General features: G+C 39.1%; 1 protein-coding gene across 3 annotated transcripts in view; it reads right to left on the bottom strand.

Annotated features, from left to right (window-relative positions):
* Positions 1-19,606, bottom strand: part of LOC133454937 (lysosome membrane protein 2-like) — a 56,646-nt gene that overhangs the window by 4,341 nt on the left and 32,699 nt on the right. For 2 of the 3 annotated variants that reach the window (XM_061733680.1, XM_061733678.1), the window contains exons 2-12: positions 16,429-16,586; positions 12,997-13,144; positions 12,656-12,847; positions 12,403-12,494; positions 11,680-11,799; positions 5,302-5,480; positions 3,786-3,904; positions 2,893-2,966; positions 2,737-2,788; positions 378-530; positions 177-218 (exon numbers count right to left, since the gene is read on the bottom strand). In XM_061733680.1, the coding sequence (XP_061589664.1) occupies positions 177-218; positions 378-530; positions 2,737-2,788; positions 2,893-2,966; positions 3,786-3,904; positions 5,302-5,480; positions 11,680-11,799; positions 12,403-12,494; positions 12,656-12,847; positions 12,997-13,144; positions 16,429-16,520 (1,263 nt within the window). In that variant the 5' untranslated portion in view covers positions 16,521-16,586. The remainder of the gene's footprint in view (positions 1-176; positions 219-377; positions 531-2,736; positions 2,789-2,892; positions 2,967-3,785; positions 3,905-5,301; positions 5,481-11,679; positions 11,800-12,402; positions 12,495-12,655; positions 12,848-12,996; positions 13,145-16,428; positions 16,587-19,606) is intronic. The other variant, XM_061733679.1, reaches the window with a different exon arrangement.

Here is a 19,606-nt window from a genome sequence, read left to right as displayed (position 1 = left end):
CTCTTTACAATGCTGGTGAAAAGATAGACAAAAGAGCTTTAGTTTAACCAAATCATGTGTTAAAAAAACGGGGATTTAAGTGAAACATGAGCAAAGTAATGGATTAAAGCAATAAGCATCAAGACAAAGGATCCCCCCCCCCAAAGAAAAACAGCAAAATAACAATGAACACTTACAGCATAGGCAGCCTTGGTAAACACAATGTGCTTAACTTCACTCTGCACGGACATAAACAGTGGTGAATACATGCACAGTGCAAACTGTGTGCTCAAGCGGATGAATGCAATGAGAATTGATGCACATGACTTGTTAGAACCAAACAAATGGCATGTCGTTAGAAATGACGCTTGGCAAGAGCTTGGCGAGGGGCGTCATACCTTCTGTTTGCGGGCCCGGACCAGGAGGATGATGAGGACTACGAGCAAGATGCCGCCCAGACCCACGATCATGAGTGGGAAGTTGGACACCATAGTGGAGATCATCAGGAGCTTGTGCACTTTTGCTGCAGAGACATCATCAATCACCACGCTCTGGATTTAGGAGAGAGAGAGAGGTAAAATCACAGATATCAGCAAGTTCTTATGCTGGGAAGCAGCGTTCCCCTCTTTGTTTGGACCAACAAAGTCCTATCTTGGTTTGATCTGTGTAAAAAGCATTTCTTCAACAGATTCCTGGCTCGTCCGTGTGGTTTTCAGTCAACAGCTTTCTCTTTGCTGTCGTGCTCAGTTACACCATTGTTGCTCAATGTTCTCCTGATGGTAAACGGATTACCACAAACACCAGAGAGGCCTTCAGCCTCTGGGACGTCACAGACCACAACACACTCAGTTTTTTCGTTTAGTCGACAATTCCTGCAGAGGGTAAACAGCTCTCTGACCTAAAGATGTTTTTTTTTTTGTCAACTTATGTTAACTGTGTTCTGAAGATCAGTCATTTTGTTTTCTTTGAATGAAACAAAACTCCTCGTGTCTTTGTCTGGAAACTCATGACTCTATCTTCATTTTTGAATGAACACATCCATTTGGGTCCTCAAATCTTAAACTTAAACTTTATTTATTTGTATAGCACCAAATCATACAATATAAAATGCAACACATGGTGCTTTACATGCAGAATAAAATGACAATAAAAAAAACACAATTTAAAACATTCCATACGACCCCGCCCCCCACCCCCCACGCGTACACACACACTCCCTAACACTCATATACATGTGCACACACTCACACGCCCTCACACACACACACACACACACACACACACACACACACAGTAAGTGGACTGGTGACATGGCTTAGCACTAACGATCCAGGTGAGGAAAACACTACCTATGGGTGGCCGTCCACACTGAGAGGCTCCACCGACCACGACCACAAGGAGCATCGCCACAGAGACCCCCCCCCCCCCAACCCGGACAGACCCCACACAGGAGGTGGAGTCCCACCCCAGCTACCCAGGCCTGAGGGACCCCCATGACGACACCCCCATGGGCGGAGCAGGCACACCTCCCAGTGTGAACGACCCCCCTGAGGAAACACTGGAGCTAAAAACTAAAAGATTAAAAGAAAGTAAGAAATGCCTAAAAGTGTAAAATTTTAGAGAAATCTATATAAAACTTAAGATGAATAATAAATAACATAAAGTAAAAAGTCACTAAAATGGATAAAAGTTTTAAAGATAATAAAAGAGCTAAAGAAGTAGACACAATACATAGCTAAAAAGACTAGGTAAATGAGATCAGATAAAAGCCAAACTAAAAAGGTGTGTCTTGAGCATCCTTTTAAAAATATCAACATTCTCTGCGGCCCTTGTTTCATCTTAGTAAGGACCCCCTTTTTTGATCCAGGTATGAGCGCTTCTTCTCTAAATTCATCTGCCAGCACCGGCTCCTGGTCCAGAATCTGGATTTAAACTGAATGTCTTCTTCTCTCTGGGGCCTTTTTGATGAGTTTGGCATCTTCATCACCACAATCTTAAAACTAGCATCTTCTTTCTGCACCTTTCAAACCCTGGAGCTGCTTCACATTTAAAGCTTCAGTTGTAAAAGACACATTGAATGAATAACCAGTTTTAGCATTTTTGTGTCCATCATAAAAGCTTTCTTCCTGATGCTTTAGGTAATATTTTTGAAGATTCACATGGAATTCATCAATCTCACTTACTTCCAAGAGCCAATGTAAAGTCGTGTAAAAAAAGTACAAGTTCTCTGAATTCTCAGGTCATAGTGACCCATCATGTGGTCTTCGCCAGGTCCTAAAATCATGGAAATTCAACCTCTGATGAACAACAGCACAAGATATTTAAGCCATGTCATCTCTTATTTAAAAACTAAGCCAAAACGCATACGTGGTAATAAACAACTTACCACTAAAAGAGTAGCGGTGACTGGAAATGAGGAAAGCGATACACAGACTCGGTCCAGGGGGGACGAAATTGGCAATTTTTGATCCCAGAAGTTGCAGCACATAGAAGAATATTCTAGTTGACTAAAATATTTTTGCCAAACTTTCCTTTGGGCTGCATTATATAAATAACCCACTTCACATCTCTGATTTCAACTGAACACCATGTTCTCTGCACTTGGCACCAAAGCCTTGCACACATGTCTTTTTACTTGACTTCAAATCATGACAAACTTTTTACAACGAAGACTAAGATCATTAAATCGGCCTGTTCTTATTTGTACTTGGCATTTGAAAAAGGTTACATGGATCTTTTCATAATTTTGTTTCTCACCTCATTGAGGAACATCACGGGAAAGATTGTGTCATTTATGTATCTAGTCTTCCTGTTGTGAACACAATGAAAAGAAACAAATCAGTTGAACGCAGAATCACACACGCATCAAACATGATGTCGGTGCTTGGTTTTGTTTTTTATACAAATACTCACGGGAATCCACTGACTCTGTTGATCAATATATTAACCTGCGCCCTTTTGCTTGCACGTACAATTACTCCAGTGGTCTAGAAAAAAAGAGAAGATAGTTAATAGGTTACAGAGCTGGGCTAGGGTCGGGAGGACCCAGGTTTCAGTGCTCCTAGTCCAACTAGTGATGAGTTAAAAGCAGAGAACTCAAAAATATCTTTACCAAAGTAGTTAGAACAATTTTCTTGACTAGAATTCTTAGAACCAGCAAAATAGTCTAAAATTGACTGCTAATTTTCTTCAAACAAGATTATTTTTAAAAAATAGGTTTTTGCAGTGCAGCCTCGCGACTTCTGCGCTGCCGCTTGTTTTCCAATTGGTGCTGCGGGAGTGCATCTTTTACTATAGCATATAGAATAGAATAGAATAAAAGACTTTTTTGATCTCTCAGAGGAGAAATTCAGTCGTGCAGCTGCCAAAACACACACAAGCTTTATACAAAAAATTTAAAATAGAAATAACCAATAAATAGTTAAATAATAAAAAAGAGCAATATAAAAAGTAGAAAAAGACTATGTACAAGAGAGAAAAAGAATAGTTAACACCAAAAAAACGGATAATATTTACAAAATATTTACAAATATTTTCAAAAATACGTGAGGTATTTAGTGGTTATTGCACTTACAAAGAGACAGGTTTATTGCACACGGGTGGCTACAGTTGCTTATTATACAGTCTGATGGCTGTGGGGATGAAGGACCTGCGGTAGCGTTCCTTCTTGCAGCGCAGGTGGATCAGTCTATATGCTTTCCTTTACTTACTACTTTGTGCAACAAATACATGTGAACCACAGCTTAAATGTGACTAAACATAGCTCTTGACTAAAAGCATCTGCAGCTGAATGTCTGGCGCCTCACCGGGTTCAGATCGAGAAACGTTTGATGATGCTCCCTCTGAGGGGACATTCCTTCAACGGCAGCCACATATTTCCCCTCACCCAGGTAGAAATGAGGAAAGGAGGCCACGACCGGGGCACCTGTCACATTAAACAGCAATCATGCACAGAACAGAAACTGCATTAACATAATCATAGATGATTGATCTGGAGGGGGAGGGCTGTGTCCGGAAATGCATAGGATGTTTGAAAAAAAAAAGATATGTCAATGTGGTGACCTCCACAAACACGACAAAAAAAGTCTGTGCACGAGTGAGAGTTTCCGCAGATCATCGGAAGTCTCCACAACATGTTCTTGCTGTTCATTGTCATGTTTAGATATTTCCACACGACACTGTCTGCTAAAGTGCAAAACCACAATGGTATGAAATTAAAACTTCCTGTGTCAGACCATTAAAATAGAAGCATATAGAAAGATTTGTCGATTCGCTGTCATGTTTGATCTGATAAGGACTCAGTCAACATCTTGGAAAACGTTTTAAAATTTGGCGTTAGACAGTGGGACAATAACTTCACTCATAACTAATTAAGGGCTGGCCAAGAAAAGAAACCAGTTAACATTTATGAAGGCCTTCCTTATATTGTGGCGTAGGATGTTGCTTGGATCGAGATAAGAGAACACGCGGTAGGATTTTCGGTCAACTTTCTGGATCGTGGACGTGGCTGTGAGTGTGAGCATGTCTGCGCTGCAACAATTTAGAGGTGCAGCGGTGCAGTCAGAGGTGCTGCTGAAGTAGAGCAGAGGTGACAGATTTCCTCTGCTTGTGTTTGGCAACAGACGCCGGACGAAAAAAAAAAAAAAGAAAACACCCACGGTCACCTGAGAGGCCGTTCACATGACAGCCCACAAGGTCACAGCAGTGCAAACACACGTACGTACACTTGTATCATTATACTGACCGATGACCTCATTCACAATGTTATATCCCTGAATGTGTCCTAAATATAACTCCCTGCAGCTTAACTCCTTTGTTAAAATTCAGCTACATCATTTCCAAAGCCTGGAATTCGTGGAAAGTAATACTGAAATGACAAAATATGAAACTTTTACAGCAAGTCTGTAAACTGTATCAAAGTGAAGGCCGTGTTTTGGCACACAGAAATACAAAACTTTAGGGATAATTGGGCGCTGAGATAATTCCTGGCCATATCCAAGGGCAGAATCAGGTGACAAGAATTACCCCCCCCCACACACACACACACACACACACACACACACACACACACACACGCACACATACACATACACACACACGTCATGGTCAGATGGTGCCTGAGGTGTAGTGGGAGCTGGAAAGCTGCGTCACATGGGTGTTTTAGAGGAGTATTAGTCCTGCTGGTGGCAACATGAAAGACATTTGAATGACTGTGTGGGCCGTTATCATTCAGTGACCTAAAGTGGTCAGAAAGCTGACGAGATCGCAACGACATGTCTCAGACTGGGCGACAAAATGTGCTGCGAAAGCTGACGTTTTCACCTTTGCGACAGGGGCTGACTTTGAGGAGTCCAGTTCCCAGGCATTCCTTCGGGGTGACGCAGAAACCCTCGTTGGCCGGGTTTTCTTCCTTGCTGGCCAAAACGGAGCGGGGTGGAGTGAAGCGGTAGGCTGGGATTCCTTTCACCTCCACGTCCTTCTCAAACTCCATGTAGATCGTTCTGGAGAGAGTGAAGCAGAAACTCACGTTACTGTGTTTAAAATAAACAAATAAATAAAATGAAATGCGGTTCTCACAGTGTTATATCCTCCTGAGGGAGAAATTATGTTTATTATTAGATGATAAGGACCGTAAACTTGGATCATCAACGTTTGCACTTAGGGGGAAATAAACCTTCATAAAAAATAAATAGCTATTTTAAGCCTCTGACGAGACTCAAAAACATGATTCCACTCAGATTTGGACAGAGTCCTTATAGAGAAACACGTGTTAACAACTCAATGCCTTATATATGTAATAATCAAGGGCGTAGGTTTGCATAGGGACGGTAGGGACATAACACTACCAACTTTTCAGGAGGCTCAAATTGTCCCCACCAACTTTTAAGCAACCTTATTTGCATTATATAATGAGTTCAGACATATAGGTAATTTAGATTGTCTTCTCAAATGTTGTAAGTACAGAATTGACCCTACAATTATTAAGTGAATTATTTTCATTATGTTCAAACTTATATTTACCCTTTTTCACTTGCTGAATTGGCCGGTCCATTTTTTTTCCCTCAAACGCACGTTTGCTTGGCTGATGGTCTTAGACAAATGTTTATTTTTTGCATTCTGGATAGTTAAGAGATTATTAATAAGTACAATTAATACATGTATTGTGTATGTTAATATAATTTAAGTTATGTTCAAATATTGCAATTTAAATTGCTAATAAAATCCTGGAATATTCTGGAAGTTTTCAAAATGTTTCTTTAGTAGTTTTTGAAAACAAAGGTTTGAATCGAACCGTGTATCAGGTGAACCAATACACATGAAAGTTAGTATAAATCAATACAGATTTATTTTGCATTGATCATTTAGCCTATCAATTAATTAGGTTCATATTTGTGACAAATGTAGCCCTGACCCCCGTTCACCCAATCTGTTTGGTCTTATTAATGTCCCGTCCCCAGCAAAAAGTACATGCAGGTTATGCTGTTATATCGTCCCTACCAATGTTGAGACCAAACCTACGCCCTTGGTAATAATACACTTTAACAGACTTCAGTACCAATTCATAGTTGTGATGACTCAGCATTTTTACATCAACAATTCATTGCTCCCCATGTGCAGTTAGTTTCAACTCTGGCCTACAGAGGAAATAGTTTTCTTGCAGTCTTTTTTCCTTATAAATGCATGTTGTTGAATCACAAAAATGTGAATACAGTGTGAGTATCACCCAGACTTCTCCCCAGGACTGGTGGAGGAACGTGAGTGACAAAAATATAAAGAGTTCTGTGGAGTTGGTCCATTTGTCTGGTTGTATTAACATCAATATGATGTTATATTTACTTTGTCATGTGCTGCCCTTATGTACTAAAGGTCTAGTATCAGCAAATGGCATTAAAGCAATCATATTATGCAACAGTCATTTAGAACATAGAAGAATTAACGGAAATCTGCTTTAAAGACATAACAAGACTTTTCTTCCTGCGATCATGTGCTACAAAAACAAATATTTTTACCGTGTAAAAACAAGGTAAAAAGAAAGTAATGCAGTGCTTAATGTTTATCTAACAATCATGTCATCGTTCAGCTGTCCCTGTTCATCAAATCAAGAGACAAGCTTTCAAAGTTTAATTCTTGTATATCTATAAAATGTTTCTTTTGTTTTGTCGCTTTTAACTGCTTCTTTGCTGAGCTTCGGCAGAAAGATGATCTGCCTTGACAACCACTTCATTTGCATTTCACAACAATCTGCAAGCATTTGTACATAAATAATAATACCAACTTTGTTAATTGAGATGCATAGTGCACAATGAAATGCCCAAAGCATTACTTCCTCACAACATTAAAGAAATCATTAAAAAAAACTGGGTAAAAGACCAGTGAACATGTCAAATTTTTTCCTTGTTCTAAATTAATTTAAAGATATTCAAGTAAGCTTCTGATCCTAAATGGCCTGACCCAGATCAAGGTGGTTTTGTCATGGTGTGGGCGGCTAGGTCATGGAGCACTGCAAAGTGAGCTTCTCGGGAGTATTTGACAGTCTTGAGTAATTAAGTCTTTTCCAATGATGGTGCAATCTTCCAGGATGATCAAACAGCGATAAAAATAGTCATAAGTGGCACAAAGAGCAGAGCAATGATGTCCAACACTTGATGGTAGAGGCTAGTTTGCTGTTGCTCTGATAGAGCAAGAGCAAGTTTTGTCAAAGATCACATAGCTACTGCTAATTCTCCCAGGAAATGAGGGCAAACTCATTCATTATCTGAACCTGGACCGGGAGAAATACTGGGATACAAACAACAACAACAACAGACCCAACTGAGATTAGATCCACGAACCTTCTATCTTTCAGGAGTTTAAATCCAAAGCATCAATTTCCCTGAGGGGGGGTGATGGAAAATTCAGCCTTAGCTACTTGATTAAACCAAAACTGCTGAGAGCAGCAAAATAATAGCCTTGGCCCGACTAAATGTACAGACTGGTGGTCTGCTCAAAAAAAGATTAACACTGTCCTTAAACATGTTTTTGTCAATTCAAATCGTGAGAATGAATCATCCTTTGTGACTTAACATCATTATACTTCCTCTGTTTCATCATCATTGTGCATCAAGACACCTGATGTTTGTTTCGACCCTTTTGCATGAAACTGTTTAAATAAATCTACTGAAAAATATGGATCATGTCTCAAGTCTTATTTTGGTAACTTAGACACTCATTTTCAGTCCAGTTATTCACCTAGTTGGAAAGAACTTTTTTAAGAGCATTTGATGGGTTTTTCCACGACAGGGGGGGCAACTCTAAATAATGCCAATTATGCTTCCCATTAGTTTGTCACTGATGATATATTTAATAAGTCAAGATGGTGAAAGGATTCAATGTGGTGTTAATAATCGGGTTCATGCAAGTACAGCAGCACGGTGTAGATTCAAGGTAAAGCCCAAATTATCCTTTTTCTTTTGCACTTAATTGGCTTATTTATATTGGTTGTAACTAGGGGTGGGCAAAAATATCGATATGGCAATATTTTTTTAGTCAAGTTTTCAAACAATCCTACCGAAAGTCACACTCTCTCCATCTTATTCACTGGTCATATAACATTTAGCTTGGATTAGAAAAAAAAAAGTCTCTAAGTGTCGTTATTTTACCTCCAATAATAGAGGTCTGTGTAAAGGTCAGTCATGGTAAGTTCATGTATAGCTGAGCTCAGGGCAAAAACTTGACATTTACTCATATTGTTCAAGAGATAACCGCTTGGTGTGCAGATCAATGAGCAGAAATGGCCCCTCAAAAAAGAAAAACAGCATCTGGCACAGAAGGGGAAGCTAAAACTTTGAAGCATATCCTCTCAGCGTAATTAACCTTGACTAATGGCACCGTCACATGAGCTCATGGCTACATGTTGTTCCCAGGGGGGGGCATTTCTCAATGAACAATGTGAGGAGGAATGAAGACTAAAACATTTTAAGAAGATTGACATTGTTCTTCAAGTTTTGAGCCTCTTAATTCAATGTAAAAAAAAACCTAATACAAAATTAAAGATTTGCTTGGAATTTCTCTTGATTGTGTCTTTGACCTTTGACCCTTGCTTTGAACTTGAAGCACAGATGTGGCGGATTGTCAATGACGTAATAATGTTTATTGTGTTTTAACAGCTCCCGAGAGAATTGCTTTACTGTGAGCACCCATCCCTTTTTTTTCCTGTGCATGCTCAGTCCTTCGCCGTCAAGGGAATCCCGTCGATCCTCTGTGAGAACAAAGCTCGCTATACACTGTCTGCCATCTGGCTGGGAGGATATGCAGCCCACCAATTGTGCAACAATAATGTACAAACCTTTCCCTTGACCTCTGTGAGAAAGCCTGAGTAAAACGCCTTATGTGTCTCAGGACTAAAAAGCCCCTTTGTGCAGACTGGAATGAAAAACTAGTATATTTTGGATGAATGTCAGATAAGACGGGCTAGAATTGAAACACTTTTTTGTGAGCTAAATCTATTACAGTGAAATTGCATATTGGTTTAAATTAAATGGACTGTTTTCGTTATTCATTAACAGAATTAGATGTCTTCAAACGCATGCCCTTGGCTCTAAGGGTTGACAAGCCCGATGCAAAAGTCCAGTTGGTATTTGAGCAATGTCACCTGTTTGCAGTTCATCAGCATCTTGAGGTTTTTGTGGCTCAGCTGTCTGTTACTGGAGGGATGGCTTTCAACCAACTAAACGCTTGTTTTAATGCACAATGTGGAACTGAGATTCTTGTACACGGTTCGTATCTGAACCATTAATACGTTTGACTTTAAATTTCAATTTATTTTAAAAAATAAGGAAGGAAGCAGAAGCAATTCTCCCTTTTAGCAGAAGTAGGTGAAAGTGTTTTGTAAATATCTGGGTGAAGGGTTTTGGCTGATGTCCAGTTAGTGTCAAAGGTACCACCCGCTCACTCCAACAGATTCTTTCCACGCTCAACAAAAGAGGGGGAGGATGTGGGCTGGAGCCTATGTCCTAATCTTGCAATCTCTCCATCATTAGAGATGAGGAAAAAGCACTTATGTTTGGCAACAAACAAGACTTAACATTGGTGAAATCGAACTCCAAGGGACGAGTCATGCGCTGGGCTGTATGTTAAAGGCAAGACTCCTCCACATTTATTCATAATCAGACACAAAAAATGCCTCGTCCCTTTCCTGATGCATCCTCTCTCCTTATATGGGCTTTTCCCTCGCAGTTTCATAGGAAATGGCACATCACTTTTCCAAACTGCCCACACAGTAAACAGGGGTCACCTGCAACACTCTTGAGATGAGAAAGGAACGTCATGAGAAGAATTTATGGGATCCGAAGCCTGTGAACAGCACGGTCGTACCATATTTGAGAGCATCCACCCCAGCGGATGGCGAACCAGGTCACGGACCAGAAATAGTCGTCAACTCATAAATCCGCCATTCTCAGGGAAGCTGTCATGTACGGGACTTTTGTTCAGCAACAGAATAGGAGGATGTAAATCCCAAATTTAACTGATACTTAAACTTTGTGTACTGTGTGCATATATCTAACCCCATACAGCAACTACAACAATGTATTTATACTATATTTCGTATAATTTCACCTGTAACTGGTGAAAACCTGACGGGATCACCAAGATCAAGACTGTCTGAGTGAAACATTGATCTATATGCGAATGCTCTGCCATCTGTCGCAAAATCTCACTCCAAGTCACATGATGTTGGACGTAATGATGGTGGAGGAGGAGTCAGGAGGTCACAGAAAACACGAGGGTTCACCCTCAAACGTCTCTTTGAACTTTGTTCATGGTTTTTCCCGTGCAGCAGAGGTCGGAAAATTCAGTTGCGATCAACAGCTGTGTACCAGTTGTCGAATAAAGTCACCGGCTTTTCACCAGAAATTATGTTACATATATATTTATGGAGTAATAGTCATATTGTTGAAACTCAAAGAGGCCATATTATGCTCATTTGAGGTTTACATGGTACTCCAATGGCACCATGACTCAGGATAAAATAGTTTTAGTATACGGATGCAGGGATAATACTTCCTTGATGATTTCAGGGAACCTCTCTAAAAACTGGGATTTACACAAGAATATAATTTTCTTGCTTCTTTTGTGTCAGTAAAAGCAACATCTTAATATTTTACTTGGATGTAACCGTGGATGTTCTTGCCTCTGAATTAATCGCAGTTTCATGTCAGTTATTTGCTTTGCCTTCCGCGTGCAAAGACTTCGAGCGAGGACTTTGGTCTTTGTAAATCTACATGCAAAAAGCTAGAATATACATGCACGAAGGTAAGGTGACATAGATATGTAAAGAAAGAAAATCCTGGAGTCAGGAGCAGGAACAAGCTTAGATTAAATTTTTGTGGGTTTTGTAACTTTACAGACAATTTATGAGCACTAATTATTTGTGTAGCACATTGAACATAATGGAAACAACTAAGAAGCATTACATAACCTCTTTAAACTGCAGCCTTGAGCTGGCCCCGAGCACCAGCCATCTGACTTCTGGTTTGAGTCTATTGTGGAACTAAGATTTGTCTGACGGCAGCTCTGAAGATATTTCGGCGGGGTTCAGTCGAAGCAGCTGGGAGCAAAGCTAACTCTGATTGACATGGGGTGGGCGCGACCATTGGTGACCCATACGTGACCCGTATGTGACCTAATGCTTGGTCCATTGTTTTCAGTCTATGGCTGTACCTGCACAGGTCTGGAGTGAAGATGTATAGGCGCTCGTCCTTCTGTAGCAGTGGGTGGAAAGCACCTCCATCTGATCCATTGATGACATTGCTTTCCTCGCTTGTCCAGAAAGTCAGCTGGCTGCAAAACAGCATTTTATCAAAAATGCGAGTTAGTTTTTAATATTCCAGCAAAAAAAGATGCAAATAAGCACAAATGTATTGGAGCTTTTAATTTAATAACTACGGAAATATTTCAAATAAATATATGTATCCTCAAAGAAACCAAAGGTAGTACTTGGAATAAGCGTGCAATCTTACAGGTTTGTGTTATACAGACAGATACGAAACAAACAGAAATGAATATTTGATCTTTTAAGAATGCCCGCAAGTGATTTTTATCTAAAAAGGATGAAAATTGCAATAATCTAAGATGTTTTTATCGAGTTTACACAGAGGAAAAGCTGTTTACTCAGAGAGTCAAAGAGAAAAGAGAGATGTGAATAGATAAGATTCTACGGAAAGTGCCTTTAATTCAAATATTCAGTGTCAGGATTTCCTGTGCTAAAGGCAAAAATAGGAAAACAGACTGAAAGACGCAGCCTGCCAAAACTAGCATAAAGCTGTAGATTTGTGGCATGCCAATTTAAAGGTTAACCCAATGACGTTTCATCACTTTGGATGAAGAAAGAGGCAGTTAGTGTGTGTGTGTGTGCGTGTGTGTGTGTTTGTGAGTCTATGCTACCTTCGACCTTTCCATGTTTTGACCCGGCCATAATCCAAATAGTTCTCTACTCCAGTGTGGAAGACAAATTCCCCATCATTACTGCCATTTTTCTAAATATAATAAAAACAATCAAGTCATGAGTGTATTTAAAAAACAATCAAATTTCTACTCGAGAGAAAAGATGTCATGGTTGAGTTGATTAAAAACAGATCTCTTTCAGAAAAACCACTAAAATTCAGCTTTTTTTTTTTTTGGTTTAAGGAGCACATGCCTTGTACATGAGGCCAAACTCCTTCTCCACATCTGGAGTGGTCGGGGCAAGACGCTCCAGCAGTGGATCTACATATCCCCAAAGCAACTCGTCCACGGTGCGAGTCGTGAAGAGCTCGCTCTTTGCAGAGTTCATGAAGATGGACACAAGAGAGGACCTCCAGAGACTACCTTTCACCTTGTTCATTACCGCCTGGAGACGGGAAGCAGACATGGAAAATAGTACAGGATATGGCGGTGCTGCGCTTTGAGATACTAAACAGTTAGCAAAGTGCATAGGAAAACAAGAACATACTCCACTTTCCCCCACTTGGATTTCCTCTACTCTAGTTAGGGACTCACCCAGGCCGGGATGTTGACCGTGGTGATGTTATCCACAGCTGGGTCACCTACGGACTTCTCTCTCAGGAACACAAAGCTCTTCGTGTTGTACGCAGACACCATTGTGTCATTTTCCCACACGGTTACATTGTCCTTGTACCTGTACTCCCTGTGCAAACACAAAAAAGAGCTTTTAACTCTTAAAAAAACATGCTACTTAGATGGAATTTGTCAATGCTTTTGAGTTTCAGTGGGTAACTTTATGGAACAATTGGGCACATCTGTTCAAGACAAGGAACCCAAACAATTAAATATGCTTTATGCAGATGATATATTCATATTCCAGGTGGAAAAGCTCCCTCTTTAAATGTGATGGGTTTAAAAAAAAAATAATAAGAAGAACAATCTGGTCACAGTGGGTCTAGGGTTGTGGTATTAAGCAAATACAACCTCAGATGAATAGCAACACATAATTGTTTTTCATAATGATTATTATGCTTTAAATAAAAATGAGACCAAAGAGAAAAAAATGTGTTGATCCACGTTTAGCAACAACAACTTGAAGCAGTTGTTTCTTCTTCTAAAGCAGGAACTTTGGCCCATTCTTCTTTACAACTTTGCTTCAGTTCATTGAGGTTTTTGGACTTTGGGCATCAAGGCCAAAACAACTCCAATTTGGTTTCATCTGGGCAAAGTTCCATATGTCGTGGGGTTTGTTCTTATCCAGTTTTGTGAACCTCAGTCGAGCTTCCACGTGTGTTTTTTTTTTAAATAGTACACTTTCTCCTGACGACATACTTCCACAGAAAAAGCATTTAATCAGTCTTCTTTCATACAGACAGCTCTTTGGGGTATTTCTTGTATTTTTATCAGAGGTGTCAAAAGTATTCACATTCATTACTCAGGTAGAAGTATAGATACTAGAGTTTAAAAATACTCCTGTAGAAGTTGAAGTATCAACTCAAGTTTTTTACTCAAGTAAAAGTATAAAAGTACTGGTTTCAAAACTACTTAAAGTATAAAAGTAAAAGTAATGTAAGGGGGGAAAAAGCCATTAAGGAAAAAAGCCATTGAAAATGAATGCATCTTAGTATAATGCAAATATATTAAAGAACCATATATGTGTACTATTGAGCATTAACATGTGTTTCAGAGAGCAGGAGATATGATGACTAGTTGCCTATAAGTATTGTAATGGTGCAAAAAGTCAAACTTCAGAGGCATGTTATCATTTATCCTAACCTTTATTGGAATGTACATCCAAGTTTAGTTGCAGGAATCTGAGGGCAACGGATGTAAGAACAAAACTGGACAAGAACATCTGAAACAACCACAACCAAATTCACTCTATCCGGATGGAGCAATTTAACTGGATAAGTTTTTTTAAAGGCCGAAATGAAATAGAGTAACAAGACTGTTTTTAAAATGTAAGGAGTAAAAAGTACAGATAATTGCGTGAAAATGTAAGGAGTAAAAGTAAAAAGTCGTCTGAAAAATAATTACTCCAGTGAAGTATACATAACCAAAATTTCTACTTAAGTAAGGTAACAAAGTATTTTTACTTCGTTACTTGACACCTCTGATTTTTATGAGCACTTCATCTAAGACAAAGTGAGTCTACTCTTGGGATGACGGGCAACTGCTGTTAACGCTTTCCTGTTGTGAATAATCTTTTTCACTGTGAAACAATCAATTCAAATTTTTGGGAATAATTTTTCCAGATTGATGTGCCGCAACAATTACTAGTGCAAGAGATTGGGAGCCACGAGTAACAAAAGACAGTTATTAATTCAAAGTCAAAGTGTGTGGAGAAATAATGAAGCACAATAGGATGGCAAACTAAATGACACAAAGTATCAGGGGCCAGAGCTGAACATATGCTAATAAGAGCAGGAGAGACAATCAGTGAAGATAGGAAGATGCAGGTCATGGTAATCAGGAAAGACAATGGGAGGAAGAGGCACACAGGGAGGGAATCCATTAAACGAGGTACCGGTCTAACAAAGATCAGAACAAAAAAGGCAAAAATATTTTAAAAAGAAAAGAAAAAAGAAAAACAACCAGTGAAATCAAAACAGTCAATAGGATAGCTATTATAAAGCAAAGAACCTTAATAAAAAAATGTAAACAAGACTAGCAGAAACACTGAGATTAAAACATCTAGTCCTTCTTATACTTATGTCTTTCTCTTTTGGCATTATATTGAAAAATGCCTGAATGCTCCAAATCAACAAATGAAGGTGGGAGGTACAAAATATTTCATGTTTTTGAGTTAAGGTCACAGTTTTTAACAGTTTTGGTATTTAAGTTCTTGTTTTATTTTGAAGCCCCACATCCTTGTGTTGGGAACAAGTTACGTCTTGACTTAACTTGTTCCCATCTGTCCTGATCGTCTGCACCTGTGTCTCTTCAAGCCTTTTGTGTTTATCTTGTCCTATTTTTCTCTTGCTCCCTGCTGGTCCATACTGTTCCTACCTCGATGTGTCATACATCAGGTTTTTGGATTGTCTCAAGTTTAGTTTCTAAATCCTGCTCAGCAGCGTTTTTGATTTGTTTAAGTTAAATAAATCACCTTTTTTGGAATTCCCGCCTCTGCGTCAGTTCTGGGTCCTACCCAGCCACACACCGTAACACAGGGACGGGAATGTTGGATGGAAAGACATTTTACGTCTCTCCATCTTGGCCTTGTATTGAAAAACTTCCAAAAGCTCCACCTCAACAAACAAAATTTCTACTTTTATAGAACTCTGCACACCTTCTGATGATCAGTTCAACAAGAGCAACTTATGCTTTAAAATTCTATGAAAACTGTAGAAGAATACTTGATATGCTGCTTTTTTTTTCTCTTTGGCCTCATTTTTGATGAATAAATTATGACAGTCAAAAAAAAGGTCACAAATTGCTGTTTATCTGAGGTGAAGATCTGGTGCAATCAGTCGATTTTGTTTAGTTGGGGGATTTTTTATGCAAAGACTAAAGGATTCAAAATAGAGAGGACTATCTTTTGCACATGCCTCAAAAAAGGAAGTATAAATACTGATATATTTTAATTGTTAAAATGCTAAACAATCATAAGCACAAGACAAAAATGATTGCTACACCCTGAAAATAAACAGAGAAAACAGAACAAGCAAAAATGTAAAACAATAATAATACCAATAATAATAATTAATAATAATAATAATTCAGGATTTTTGCACTGCAGCCTTGGTATAAACCTGGAGACATAGTAGCAAACTCACAAAACCTGTAAATGTTAACAGTGAGTCAATTTTAATTTCTTTTATGTTTTAATGTTTTATTGGTTTCTGTAAACTCCCAAAACTCCAAAAGTGATTCTCTAGACTTGAACTTCTCTCACTGCTAAAACAATGAACACACAAGTGAATATCAGTCAGGTGATGATGCAAATCTGCGTGAGTTTGGAAGCCCTGGACTGCAGCTGCATCTTACCTGTATGTGTAGGGTCCAATCTGGGTGACCACTGGCTTCCCCCCTGCAACAACCTCATCAACATTGGTGACATTGAAGAAGAAATACTCCATGTAGACAGGAGGAGGAGGGTTTTTCCATGACGCAAACACACGGCTGCTCTCCAGTAAAACAATCTCCTGTTGAAGAAAATAAAAAAATTAATGAATCAATAAAAACATGTAAAACGGTTGGGGGGGGGGTTAACATATACTGCTTTCGGTGACTAAAATACATGTGCAACATTCATTTGTGCATAATTAGAGATGATATCAAACTTCATTGTTATATCTGAAGTGGAAAACAGGTTCAGTTCAGCCTCTGCAATAATATTATTTTCTTTTCACAAATTGAACTTTGTTGTTATATTGTTTTTAACAGGTGAACATTTAGTGTTCATTTGATTTAATTTTGCAAAAGCATTTCTTTCGCCCTGGGGTCATGGGGAATGGCATTGCGTTGAAAATGCAATGTTGCACTGGGAAGAATTGCATTCTGGTATTTAAATGGCAATCCTCCGTTCTTCCTCTACCTTCCCCATACGGCAAAGGAACTCTCTTACAGCAGCAGCCTACCCACCAGGATACCAGAGGGCCCCACAAAAACTACTTGGGAGTTCAAAGAACATAACAAAGAGTCTGAGGTGTTCATTCGTCCTCTAATCTCCCCACATGGCAATCTGATGGGATCTGATGGCATCCATGGGAAGGAAGCTCAGTCAACACAGACCTTAAGCAGACATAGGCCGAAGGATGTAGTGCTAATGTCCTGGTACCAGACACACCAAGATGCCCTCAGATGTTCTCTGTGCATCTCCGGACTGGTCAGAGCTGTTTTGGTGACGTTAGAAATTAGCTTAATAAGGCAGTGTTCAGTTATTCTGCTCCTCACCGGTGGAACAAACTTCCTTTAGACCTGAGGTCTGCTCCAACTGTCAGCTCCTTTAAATCAGGGTTAAAAACATTACTGTTTACTGAAGCGTACTCTTACCTGCTGTACTCTACTGCCCTTACTTTTTAACAACTTGTGCGTTTTATTATTTTACCTCTTTTCTTATAATTTTATTTGTTATTTACTGTTTAATTGTGTCTTGCTGCTTTTAATGTTGATGTAAAGCACTTTGAATTACCTTGTGTTGAATTGTGCTATACAAAAAAACTTGCCTTGCCTTAATGTTATCAAAGACTGTTGTTCAAAATAATGCATTACAATTAACGCACAGTAATAGTCCAGGGTTTATACAGCAATCCTTATGTTAAATTTAATACCAATTTAATACCTTTTTCACTACCTTCAGATTTTTTTAAAAAACGGTCACAACATTAAGTGTTAATCACGGACCTTTTAACATTAATACAGATTTTGACCTATAGAACACTATACAGAACAGATTTATAGACTCATTGATGTTGACCAGATGTTTCACATTTATTTCACTTTGTGAATGACAATAAAATAGACTGCTTAAATGTAAAAGGTAAAAAATAATACCAATTTAAAAAAAAAATAATACCTCCGACAGTGAATTTAACACTTTTAATGGCCTTAAATTTGGCAATTTTCATTTATCACTTTTTAATACTTTTTAAAACCCCGCAGAAACCCTGTAGTCTGAACATAAGTGACTTATAAAGGTGTTTCCAGCTGCTAATGCAAGTCCTGATAAAAGTGCAATTTTTTTACACACATGTCTTCAATTTGAAGTTTCCACGGGGCGCCCCAACTGAAAACAACCCTGAGAACAAAAACATCCTCGGACGGTTGCTATCTGAGCGTGAACAAGAGCATTGGCATGAGGGGGAGACCCTTCCTACTCCATTGTCAGCAGTTGCCCATGGCAACCTGAGCTCAGAAAGGAGGACAGACCATGTGATGCGGAGAGCTGGACTGTTTGTGCAGGAATCCGACCTTAATGATCTGAGCCACATTCCTTAGAAGTGAGCTTCATGAGGCCTCCGAGGTGCAGTGTGGCACTGGCGACGGGCCAATTTGATACTCAGTTCAATTAAGTGTGACCTTTTCATAAAAAGAAAAGTCTGTCAAAGCCGAAATCTTTTGTATACATAAGTAAGAAGAGGGTAAAGACGCTTGATAATTCTTTAAGCTTTCTGAATCAACAGGAAAATCCACATTGGCTCAATTTCTGTCATAGTTATCAGATAGTTAACATTTTAGGGTGAAATGTGCCTAGAGGGGCCTAACACACATATGTGCTGTTATTTCAGGGGTGTAGAAACCCCCTCTTTTTTGGGGGTCATCTTTACTTGTGTTCAGTGGAACTGGGTAGCCAAAGACAATCAATCTGTCACCTTAAATTGAAGAAGAGAGAGCACAATCTCTTTTTTTCCATGCTTTAAACAATCAATATGGTCACCCTCTCAGCACGCCACATGCAGCACATGAAAAACAGGAACAAGAGAACCCTCTCATCTCTGCACTTGCCACCGCTACTCCCTGTATGAAAACACACATGTGGCATGTGAACACACAAACGCACATAGAGCTAGCACTTTGATGTGGAGATGTTCACATACACAAATCTGAACAACAGTGAGAGTGGCGAGAGCCTATTCATGAAATCCCCTCCGTCATTGTCCACTAGGGATGGGCGGTATGGACTAAAAAATGTATCACGATAATTTCTGGCATTTATCCCGATAACGATAAAAATTACGATAAAAAAAAAATACCAATTCAACTCCACCTTTTTAACTATAAATCTATCACCACATTCAGTCTTTGGAGCCCCCAAATAAGGTTTTCTTAGCTTATAAAAATCACAAAGTAGAAAAAAAATACAACTTGATAAATAAAGAAACAGGACAAATAAATAAAAGTTCACTGAAAATAAAACCCAATCAGTGATGACCTCTTCTAATATAAATAAAATGTGCAAATTAACCTGTGGTTGGAACATGCCACAAATTAGATACTATTGCAATTTTATTTCGTAATAGTCAAACGTTATATCAAAATGTAACAACCATTTCCTTCTGTTTTTGCAGACTCTGCACATAAAAGATGATGTTTTCTCCACGTCACTCTTTATAAATCCAAACCAATTCCAGAGCCGGAGTCTCGTTTAACAACGAGCTCCTCGCTCTCAGATCCGCCTTCCGCCAAGTTTGTTACACAAAACGTCATCAACGGGAATTTATCG

Source organism: Cololabis saira, chromosome 11 (assembly GCF_033807715.1).
Source record: "Cololabis saira isolate AMF1-May2022 chromosome 11, fColSai1.1, whole genome shotgun sequence".
Taxonomy (NCBI): Eukaryota; Metazoa; Chordata; class Actinopteri; order Beloniformes; family Belonidae; genus Cololabis; species Cololabis saira.
The sequence above is the reverse complement of the archived record's forward strand: the minus strand, read 5'-3'. Positions and strand labels throughout refer to the sequence as shown.